The sequence below is a fragment of the Paramisgurnus dabryanus genome, chromosome 8 (assembly GCF_030506205.2).
Source record: "Paramisgurnus dabryanus chromosome 8, PD_genome_1.1, whole genome shotgun sequence".
Classification (NCBI taxonomy): Eukaryota; Metazoa; Chordata; class Actinopteri; order Cypriniformes; family Cobitidae; genus Paramisgurnus; species Paramisgurnus dabryanus.
The window spans coordinates 19,233,139-19,245,437 of NC_133344.1; the positions used below are offsets into that span (position 1 = coordinate 19,233,139).

General features: G+C 38.6%; 1 protein-coding gene and 1 long non-coding RNA gene across 3 annotated transcripts; both read left to right on the plus strand.

Annotated features, from left to right (window-relative positions):
* The first annotated feature begins 4,087 nt into the window (after positions 1-4,087).
* On the plus strand, positions 4,088-5,041 carry LOC135770397 (olfactory receptor 1M1-like). The gene has a single exon (XM_065280095.1). The coding sequence runs from the start codon at positions 4,088-4,090 to the stop codon at positions 5,039-5,041; it is 954 nt and encodes a 317-aa protein (XP_065136167.1).
* Positions 5,042-9,051: 4,010 nt separating this feature from the next.
* On the plus strand, positions 9,052-10,522 carry LOC135770398 (uncharacterized). 2 transcript variants are annotated; one of them, XR_012337156.1, is made up of 4 exons: positions 9,283-9,311; positions 9,452-9,515; positions 9,803-9,864; positions 10,024-10,522. It is a non-coding gene; the product is annotated as an uncharacterized lncRNA (long non-coding RNA). The 2 variants fall into 2 exon arrangements; XR_010542616.2 differs by having other exon boundaries at positions 9,052-9,515; positions 10,024-10,521.
* Positions 10,523-12,299: the final 1,777 nt, after the last annotated feature.

Genomic DNA, 12,299 nt, shown 5'->3' on the forward strand with positions numbered 1-12,299 from the left:
GTTTAGCCAGATGACTGCAACGTTACACTGAAACCCAAACGAGTTATGTGCCTTAGTTTGTGTCTACTGGCTGAGGGAGGTGACATCAATGACATCATCGATCGTGTGGTGCTGGAGCAATTATTTTCCCGTTTGCCAAATAAGACTGCAGAATGGGTCCAATGCCTCCGACTGATGTCACGACTCGGCCATTCAATTGGCGGAGGACCAGATTGTGGCTTGCCCAGGGATCGGTGAATCCCATTCAACAAACTATTCTCGCCCTGTCCCTTTTCCCAGGTCTCGTTTGCACGGGCCCCCACATGTACCACCCTGTGGACGGAGTGGAGCCAGAGGAGGATACACTGGGTAACAGAATCCATCCAGAGAGGCAGGGGTTGAAGTTGTGTCCGGGAATCTCTCTCCACACTGGGCCTTTAATCATCTTCATGCCACTAGGGCAGTGGGAAGGTCTGGGCCCTGATACGTTGCAGGCAGCCTCCGGTAGCAAATGCCAGTGAGTATTAAGGGGGGTACCTATAAGGCTTTGGTGGATTCGGGCTGTAACCAAACCTCTATCCATCAAAGCCTGATTCGATCCAGGACATTGGATACAAGTTGTGTGGTTAAAGTACGGTGTGTGCATGGGGATGTAGTCAAATACCCATTATTGACAGCTTGTATTCAATTTAGGGGACAAAAGCATAGTGTGGAGGTAGCAGTTAACCCGCACCTCCGACATCCGCTTATTTTGGGGATAAATTGGCCAGCATTTTTTGAGTTATTGGGACAGTTACAGTATGTGCTGGTGTTTCTCAGGACAAAAAGCTGCGGGAGGAGGGAGTGCTCGTACAGGTGGGCGAGACTTATCCTGGATCACTGGAGCCTGTGTCAGAGGAACAGAGTGAAGTTGAGAAGCTAAACTTCTTCCTTTGGAACAGTCCCAGGGTGAATCGCAAAAAAATGCCTTTGATTAGTTCCAATATATCAATGGTCACCTCTCCAGCCGAATCGCCCGCTCTCTCACCTGTATTTTGCTATTTTTAAGGACCAGTTGTATCGAGTGACCCTAGATGCTCAGACAAAGGAGGATACAACCCAACTTTTGGTTCCTTACAGATGTCTGGAAAAGCATTTTGTATCATTGTAGTCTTATGGCCGGACCTTTAGGGATTACAGCAACACTAAATCGTCTTATGGCCAGTTTTTTTGGCCGGGCATTCAAAGGAACGTGCGCAGGTGGTGCACGTCTTTTTGTTATTGTCAACTGGTAAATCCTCCGGCCTCTTTGAAAGCTCCATTGCGCCGTCTACTGTTAATACAGGTCCCCTTTGAAAGAATTAGTATGGACCTCATTGGGCCATTAGAACGATCAGCACGGGTGCATCGGTTTGCATTAGTTATAGTGGACTATGCAACTTGATACCCTGAAGCAGTAGCGCTCCGCACCATATCCGCAAAAAGTGTAGCGTACACTCTGTTTCGTTTAATCTCCCAAGTGGGATCCCGAAAGAGATCCTCACCGACCAAGGCACAGCATTTATGTCATACACCCTTTGCGAGCTATATGAATTACGGGGCATTAAATTGATTTGCACCAGCATCTATCACCCACCAACAGATGGACTGGTGGAAGGATTTAATCTCACATTAAAATCCATGATTCATAAGTTTGTTCACTAAGACGCTAAAATTGGGATAAGTGGCTAGAGCCCCTCTTGTCTCACTGTACGGGAGGTCTCGTAAGCCTCCACTGGGTTTCCCCCCTTCGAGCTCCTTTACGGGAGGCTTGGGAGGACAGACCTTCAGAAGGTAGAAATGAAATTCAATATGTCCTGGACCTTAGAACAAAATTCCACACGTTGAGGCGGCTATCTATGGAGAATTTGTTACAGGCTCAGTAAAAGCAAAGTTGGTTGTACAACAGGGGCTCCACTTACGTAAATTCATGCCGGGAGATAAAGTGCTTGTATTATTACCACTGTCGAGCTCAAAATTACTTGTGAAGTGGTAAGGACCATTTGAGGTCGCACAGCAAGTTGGGGATCTCGATTATGAGGTCATTTGATTCGATCAGAATGGGGCACATCAAACATACCACCTCAACCTCCTTAAAAAATGGAATGAGGTGGAGTCAGTGTCGCTGGCGACGACAGTGAGCGGGGAGGATGATCTCGGGCCAGAGATGTGTCTGAATCTCTCGGTCTGGCTTCTGGAGGAGATCACCTCTTGCCCTCCCAGCTCACTGATATCACCAAATTGCAGGTAGAATATGCTGATGTGTTTCCACCACTACTGAGTCGCACAGATCTTATTCAGCACTATATCGGGATAGAGCCGGGCAAGGTTATATGTAGCCAGCCTTATCGTTTACCCGAGCACAAGAAAAAAAAAAGTGCAGGCTGAATTGGGGCGATGCTCAACATGGGGGTAATAGAAGAATCAAACAGCAATTGGGCGAGCCCGATTGTTTTGTTTCCTAAGTTGGACTGCTCTGTCCGGTTCTGTGTGGTTTTTCTTAAGGTGAATGATGTGTCGAAATTCGATGAGTATCCAATGCCACGAATCGACGAGGTGCTTGATTGGCTGGGTGCAACTAATTCTTATTCGACACTGGATTTAAAGAAAGGATACTGGCAGATCCCCTTATCTCCAGTATCCAAGGAAAAACAGCCTTTACCACGCCGTTTGGATTAAACCAATTTGTTACTCTTCCGTTCAGTTTGTTTCGTGCAGCGGCCACTTTTTCGCATCTCATGGACTGCATATTACATTCCCATGCTGCTTATGCAGCTGCCTACCTAGATGACATCATAATTTATAGCAGTAATTGGCAGCGGCATATGGAACATCTTAGAGCAGTCCTGAGAATGCTGAGAAGGGCCAGGCTCACAGCCAACCTGAAGAAGTGTGCAATAGGGCGTGTAGAGGTTCAGTATCTGGGCTTCCACTTGGGTCACTGACAGATGTGTCCACAAATTGATAAGACAGCAGCGATTGCGAGCTGTCCGGGACCTAAGACCAAAAAGGTGAGAAAGTTCTTGGGACTGGCGAGATATTATAGAAGGTTTGTGCCTAATTATTCGGAACTCACCAGCTCCCTGCCTAATCTCACTAAAAAGGAAGCATCAGATCCGGTCCAGTTGATGGAGCTGTGCCGGCAGGCTTTTTACCAAGGTGAAGGCTGCTCTGTGTGGCGGACCGCTCTTACATTCTCCTAATTTCTCTTTCCCTTTTTTGTTGCAGACTGACACGTCGGACAGGGGGCTGGGTGCTGTCCTAGGAGATAGGCCTGAGTCGGGTGTTGGGGTATGTGACGAGGGGGTTTTTTTTAGCAAGGTCTGCAGCAGGAGAGAGTTGTGAGACGAGCGGTGAGTGAGTGGGTTAAATGCAAATGGAGGAGACTCGACACAGATAACCCAGAGAGAGAGAAGCACTGGAAGCTGTGGTTTTGGTTGTCTTGAGTAAAGACTGTGATTTTTAGAATATTGTGACAATGTGAATGGACATTTTGAGTTATATGTATTGGTGAGAAGTTCCTATGAAGAACTAATAAATATAAAAACCACGGCTTACTCACCGATTCCCGTCCTCTTCCTTCTATTATAAGTTTCGAACTCATCACAATGTTCATGTTTCAAAATCTGCAATATGATTCATTTGGTTTTAGTTGTTATGCCAACTGATATACAAACTGTTTATGCAAGCTATTTTATTGATCAAAGCATTCAGTATTACATCATTCTGTTTCCTGAATGCTCTGGCTAGGGTCGTATTAATAGATATATATTTGGATTCAGTGTCAAACATCTCCATATGCTTTGCCATGAGACAATAAGAGCTTTTATTCACAGCTGACTCATTTAAAGAAGCTTGCAGGCTGTCAGACTGTCTCTGATAAAGGTTACTCAGGTTATCTTTAGATTTATGCTTTGCATATACATACAAATCTGTTTTAAAATATTATGCCGTTTGTATACAAATTAATATAACGGTGTATTTCTAGCATTTGACAATTGTACTTCTCTGATAATTTTCAGAATTTATGTTAAACTATTCTTGTCATTTCTGTTTTTAGCACTTGCAGAAAATCAAACACAACGTTATCATGAATGCCAGTCTTTCCTTGAATGTCTCAATTGTGCGTCCTGAATACTTTTTCATTGCTGGACTTACAGGTGTATCATACAGCCGCTATTATTATATTTTCTTATTTTGCACTTACATTATTGCTGTAATTGGGAACTCTACAGTTCTTCTCATTATAGCCTTTGACAGGAGTCTGCACAGCCCAAAGTACATTGGTGTGTTTAATTTGGCTTTGGCTGACTTTGGTGAAACAAATGCTTTGATTCCTAACATGATGAGGACGTTTGTTTTTGAGTCACAGTACATCTCCTACAATGCTTGTTTGGCAAACATGTTTTTTGTTTTCTTCTTTAATACAATGCAATGTTCCACACTTGTTGTTTTGGCATATGATCGGTTTGTTGCAATTTGCCTACCACTCAGATATCACAATATTGTGACAAATACTGTCATGTCTTTAATATGTTCAGCAGTATGGGCATTTAACGCATTTAATACAGGCACAGTAGTGCTGTTGATCAACCGACTTTCATTCTGCAAATCAAAAGTAGTGCCAAGTTATTTTTGTGATCATGGACCAGTGTATAAGTTGGCATGTAATGACCGAAGCGTTAATGCTTTTTTAGCCGTATTTAACATATGTTTATACCTTATAGCACCATTGATTCTTATCTTGCTATCATATCTAGGCATTTTTCTTGCCTTAAGTAAAATCACAACTTGGGAAGGACGTTTGAAAGCTTTGAAGACCTGTGTTTCTCACCTACTGTTGGTGGCGTCACTATTTCTTCCCATTATTTGCATTTATCTTATTGCATCAACAACTTATCTCTCCCCCAATGCAAGAATTATCAGCGCATCTCTAGCATATGCAACTCCACCAATGTTAAATCCCATTATTTATGTTTTAAACACAGCTGAAATAAAACTTTTAATTAAAAAAGTATTTAAAAACAGGTCTGTACCAAGTTAAGGTATATTAAACGGAGTATGATTAATTTTTTTACTTTTTTAAATAAACCATTATTATTTTTACGGTCAATTAATCATTAATAGTATATTTGTTGTTAACATTTGTTCTTTAAAAACATTTATGTATACAGTAGCTCTACACTTAAGGTTGTGAAATTATTGTAGTGATAAACTGTTTACTGATTAATTTCTTCTTACCTATTTACATAAATACAATTATATTCATGCATAAATATTTATATTGTGCTGCTTGTATCTTTAATTACTGACCACAAGGCAAAACAAACATAACAATAAATACTTGTCACAACTTCAATGACAAATAATTTACGCTTTCCTGATAGCCCTGTTTGCTTGTTTGGTTTGTTTTGGCTTTATTCGTGGGGAGAACCAGTTGCTCCACACACAGAAGGACAATGTGACATCTTCAATTCACCTAACCTGCATGTTTTTGACCTCTAGCTATGGGAGGAAACCAGAGTACCAGAAATAAACCCATAATGACAATAGGAGAACATACAAACTTCACACAGAAAGGACACCAAATCTAGCCGGTGATCAAACTGTGGACTGTGTGTTGTGTCAATTTTCATCCTGTTATTCTGCTAAATAGATAAAAATGTTAATTTAAAACAAATATGCCAATAAAATGTTTCAAATTCATATTCATGTCCGTTTTTTTTCTTATGTGACAAGTAGCCGTGTAATAAGCGGGATAATGTAGAGGCAGTAACCCACTTGTTTTTGGCATGTGGGAGGAAACCAGAGTACACTGACATGTGGAGAACATGCAAACTTCACACAAAAACGCCACCTGACCTACCAGGGACCTTCTTGCTGTCCCACCCCCCTGTACAGAGACGGTCTTAACATCGATGCATAGGTAGGTGACTGCTTTGAGCTCCCTCCCAGCGGTCATATTAGGGGGGGCCCAACACAGAGTGACAGGAGAACTGGGAAAGTACACGAACAGAGACAAATCAATACAAATATAAACGCGAAAATGGGGCTTTGGTGAGTCAACTGCCTAGTTCTGCTAGTAATAGCCTTAGCCCTTCACTGATAAAAATGATTTTGTGGTGAAGTAAATAACATTACTACAGAAAAAACTAATGTAACCCTTATTTTATGTTGGAGATGTTTTCGTCCACTATGGGCTGCTTTTGAGTCTTAATTTGGCCACAACTTTTCTGTGTTTCAGCAAATGGAATGATTGTTGGTGACAAAACTTATTTTGACACATATTTTGGGAAAATGTTTTGAAAATTTCTCAAAAACTCAAAAATACACTGTGGGCAAATTCACAACCCGTTCGTTATGTTACAAGAAAACATCCACTAATTAAACTGCTGTAAAAATCAGATAAATATATATTTTTTTTGCATAAATCTGTTAATCAACCTCAATCCTGATTAAAACTAATGTTAAATAAAAAAATCCAGGTTTTTTACTCTTAAATTGCCAATGATGTTTTTAAAAACACAAAACTGATTTGGGAAAACACACATACAATTACTTATTTTTAATATAAAAAGTGATTGTGGACTGGATTTTGTTTACCTTTTATCTCAGTCTTGGGCATGTGAAAGATTAGTAACAACATTGGCTTTGATGCATTGATAGTTTTTGTGCAGCATCAGATTGAAATTTTTCCTCCCTCATTTACTGTTCGGGGCTGTTTTTTTTTTTGGTTTGTGTATTGCTACAATTTGTGTGTTCTCTAATTTCCATCTTCATTTCGGAGTAAAAAAATCGGATGGGGGCCCCATACATACCTTCGCCATGGGCCCCAATTTACCAAATCAGCCACTGCCCCTGTATAGTTATAAATCAAGTGGATTACAAATAATTTCTTATATAAGATTTTAATATATGAAAATAGAGACTGATTTCTGCATTAGTAGTGTCATAATTAGTAGTTTCTTTGTCTAGCTGTATTTTAAACTAAATGTTTTTTTTTTTAATCGCAAGAACAGAATAGAAACATATCGTCGATGTCCGATGAAAACTACATATGTCCATTTTGCCGATTTTTAGATTTTTCGACGGATTAAATGTCCAGGTTCATTTTTGTATACAGTATGCTTCACATATCTAAATGGCCAATGAAACGTTGTGAAATCATGTCATCTGATTTTCACGTATATCCAGTTGGTGTCAAAGCTGGCAATCACTCCGCGTATCTCCCGCACTGTGGAAGCATCTCACCGGTCTCGTGAAGTTTCATCGAAGCTCAGCACTGGATAGCCGAATAAACATAGCCTGGTGAGACAAGGACTTTCCTTTATCGAGGTAAACGTTTCCTCCTGACGCCAGACGTACATCTAGGAGTGACAAAATTACGGTAGGACTGTGCAAACAAAGTATCTGTCTAGCATAAGTGTTACTTACACTGGGGACGCCAGGGACATGTCCCCACCCCTTTTTGAAAGCATTTGGTTAAAATGTTCTGAAAAACCAAGCGATGTTTAAGACTGCACTGTTAGATGTCGCTGTAGATTTAGCAGTACTTTACTGTAAAAATCCACAGTACTATACTGTATGTGTACATTACAGTACAGTACTGCAGTTCATAATGCATTCTGGGTAAATTTGTTTGAGCGGGAAAATTTTACAGTATATTTTGGTCTTGATGTAACCTTGCTGTAGCCATTGCTGTAATGTGCCAGGTGTACTTGCAATAATCAGAGAAAGTGCGCCAGAGTCAAATCACACAGACAGCACAACTCCTGGCTGCAGCTGAAGGAGGACGATTGATTTCTGGCAGTTCGGTAAGTTTGAAATATTTCTGTTTCATGAAAACTTAATTTTTAGTTTAAGAATGTTGTCAATAGTTTGTCACAATATTGTTTTAAACGTGCAATGAGAGAGAAAAACGGTCGCCAACAAAGTTTCAATCTCCCCCAGAAAGTAAGCTTACACACAGATGTCTACCGCTGCTTTAACTCGCTTTACACCTTTTTTTAATGAATATAGGGTTGTTTTAACAAAATTATGAGGGTTTTGGTGAGTTTATATTGTGTTGAAAGTGTGGTGACAATGAAACTATTTTTAACGAAATGGACAAAGACAACCCGCCAGCGCGGTCTTGCGGTCCCAGCATAACGGTCGTTTATCTCGGCGTTTCATCCGTTCAGTTAGCGTCAGAGAAAAGTATTAAGTTCGACTGTTTGGCAAGGCTGACTCGTGGTTGTAAACAGACAGGACTTGACACGCCGTACACATCATACTGTAGTACCGCAGTCCTCCTCCACAGAAGTGAAAACAAGAAACCTCATATTTAACTGGATACATGCATCGATTTCATCGCAGCTTTAACTTCGACCAAATATCATTCAGACCTGGGCTCATCTTAATATCAGATGAACGAAAGGGATTGCCGCGCTTATTGTTGTTGTTATTATATTACGGTATATCAGCAAAAGCAGAGAATATCTTCTCTTAAGCGTTTTACACTCCCAGTAAGTTGTCCAATACATTTTTATGGCATATTGTTTCCACCACTTCAGATGCATTACATGCAGTATATATAAGTTTCCAAAACACATCAAATCAATGCACGAAAAGAGAATGGGCTCCGCATTTACGTACCTTTGTCTTCTCGTCTCTGTCATCTGATCCTTCATCTCTGGATGTAAAATAGTCCATAATAACATCGTGTAGGAAACTGGCATCACCAGGATTGCTCAGATTTAGGCGATCATGTTTATCTTTAAAGTGAGCAGCTAGCTACTAACGTTAACTTGTTAAAAAACTTTGCGTGAAATAGTGTTACACCGCAGCCGGTCCGGGTTAAACATTAAAGGGACAGTCTTTTTACCTTGTCACTATAAATCGCTATTTTCTGCACTAAACGAGACATTTTCAGAGATTTTCTGTAGACAAGATGTTATAATTAAAAAAAGACTTATTTAGATATTTTATAATATATAATATAACAACTAATATATATATAGATTTAAACACTTAATACATTTTTAAATCAATCACTTTGTCTCTGTTTACATTAGTTAATGCACAATGAACATTATCAAATATTATTAATGTTGTAAAATATATTGTTCATTGTTAGTTCATATTAGCTAAGGCATTACCAAATGTTAAGGAATAAACTCTTATAGTAAAGTGTTACTAAATTTTCTTTTACCATTTCCTTCACAATGTCTATTTATTTCTATGGCTAACAGATTTTGTAACATTTGTCTTTTTTACAGTCTTACCATTGCTTGTAAGCTGGATTTGGTAAGATGGATCATCTTTAAAGGCACCAGGCAAGTACATGATGTACAGTTACAAGTCATGTATTTTTTCGACTGCAATATTAAATGCTTTCACGTCACATGCAAAATTACACAGGAATGTGGCTGACTTTTTATTTGTAGTTTACATGAGTGTCCTTGCACTTTATCAGGAGTTAAGGCAGATGTGGAGGCACAACGGGTGATACCAGACACACACCAAGCACATTATGTTCGGTAAGTTTGCACTTTACCACTACAGCTTCTTTAAATACCCATGTATACACTCATTCACAATTCCCACACACAACACTGTAACACGACCATACACAACATGTACACAATTGTCTTAGTTTGCCATGTAGAAATATACAAACAGAAATATTTAGACTTTGGTTATAAGAAATTTAATTTAATAATTGTATTTATTTAGCAGAGGTGTCCCTGGACTTTATTGACAAAATATTTTGTTTTCAGAATAAAAAGTTGTGTCCAAATCAGTAACAATTGTACTTTCTGTTCAGGACATTCAATCATGACAGGATCCAGGTGGATGCTGTCCATTGAGAAAAGAGTTTGTTCAGCGGTAAGTGAATCTTCTGTATTTTTATGTAATTAGGTGTGGAACAGTAGAATAAGAGCAAAAGGTTTCAGAATAGGAGTAAATTCAAGGCTGAGTTTAATTTTTTAAGAATCTTTTTCTATCTTATATTTGTTGACTTAATGTTTATGATATTTCTAACAGGTTTCTGGATAGAATTAATTCCAAAGATGGGAAAAAGTGCACATCCAGACAAGGAGCAAGCAAAAAGACAAGGAACTTGGTGCAGAGAAAAGCTGTGGCCATTAACCCCCATGTGAACAGCTTCATGCAGTCCCTGATTGAGTTCGAATGGACGACTTCAAAGTAAAGGCCACTGTGGTCTGTCTGCCACAGTTTAATGCATTTATTTTTAGTGTTAAATGAAATTCAAGTAGAATATTTAAAACTATGGGCCAGTGTTGTTTTTACCACAGTGAAATGTTACCTTTTAGTCGATGATGGACTTTAAACTGAAAACTTCAAACTATGGAACAGTGTTCTATTTGCCAGAGTTAAATATGTTACAGCAGGGGTCTCCAAACTTGTTTATACTTGTTGATTTTATTTTATGTTACTTGATTATATGTTTATTATTGTTTAAAATCTTGTTTTAAATATGTTTGTTTCAATTAAATGTTTTTTTAAATAAAATTTTGATACAAACATTGCTTGGATTGCCTTTTAATTCATTATGTTTTAATTTAGCATTTTTACCATATTAATAACTATAGATTTAAACCTAAATCTCTAGCTATTTTATATAATATTATTGTATTAATTTTAATAAGTAATAAATAGTATTTATGGGTCAATATAGACATTACAGTAAATTACTGTAAAAATAGACTACTATAATAAAATATTGTAAAATTACAGTACAGTACTGCTTTGTAACTATACAATACTAGATTGTGTACTGTAAATGGTATTACAGTACAGTTCTGTAAAACCAAAATACAGTAACTTACAGGCAACCGTGCTGCCAGTACCGTACTGTAAAAATACAGGGAAATCGTTAACAGTGTGGTTTTGTGGTCCAGGGTCACATATGTTGCGTTGTATGCTTACGGTGTGTTTCTTTTACATATGAAATGAAATTCAATGTAATCATTGACTAAACGTGCTGCTGTTTTCTACTACGGTATGGTGCTTTGGCACTGTTCGGTTGAGCTGGTGTTGCAGGGACTGTTACATGTGTGCAGTCAACATTGTTGAGGGTTTTATGCTGAGTATTTTCTTGTTGTTGACTGGCCTACGCTATGTCCATTTTTGATGCGCCATTATTCAATATTTTTCCCATCCTGCAGTAATGTTTTTTTGTCTGATCTTTTGTCCCCACCACTTTTCAACACAAACTGACGCCCCTGCTGTCTAGCATTACCATGTCAGTGTATTGATTTATTGTCCCTTCATAGTTTGCAAGAGACATTTAATAAATTTATAATTAATATTAAATAAACCTAGCGTATTTAATAAACTAAGACGTAGGCTCAGTGGCGGCGTTTCACGAAAACCTAGGGTATGGCAAAAATTCTTCGTACAAGAAGGCCATTCAAATAACGAATCTATGAAACCACATTATATCCATATGTGTACATACTCCACCAACCTGTACAAAATCATATGATTGCACGGATGTACACTCACTGACAACAATACGGAAGCAATACAAATGAAAAACAAAAATAGAAATCATGGTTGTTTAAAATGCTTTTCAAATGTTGTCATTCTTAACTAAGTGCAACTCCAGCAACAGATAAACTAAAACAAGATAATATCAAAACATACTGTAACATCCCTTCACAAATCTTGTCATGACAGCCGCCAAAAACACTTATAAAAACACAATAAAGACGTTTAATGATGTGATAGAGCACACGTAGTTAACCCAGCCAGCTAACCAACTAAGACTAAAACACTAAATAAAACTCTTAGTAAAACAGGGCTAAATACAAAAACAAGCCTTACCTTTTGTCGTCGTGCAGTTTTTATTCCACAAGTCGCCATATTCAAAAACGCGCGCAAATAATTAATACAATTCACTTCGACTGCGATACAATTTCCCAGTGTAAGAGAACATGTTTATTTATCCACAGATAACAAATCATTTTACTTCTTGAATAATGTATGCAATATGCATTGCGCGAGTGTGGGGGAGAATTTGAGTCTGTTTGAATGTTAAAACAAAAAAAGGAGTTTACTTGCGAAAATAAAGATTAACAACAGCGGTCATCATGAAACCTCCTGCACAATTCAAGCTGCGCTGCAAGAACGACAAGTTGATGACATCAAAGTACCGCAAGGGTGAGGCGAGAAATCATCGGAAGAGTTTGCTTTTAAACCGCTCTCGCGGCACGTTGATGTCATCCACATGTCGGTTTCTGTATTATAGCATGAAGTCGAGCATACGCGTAAATTATCCATATTAGTGATATACC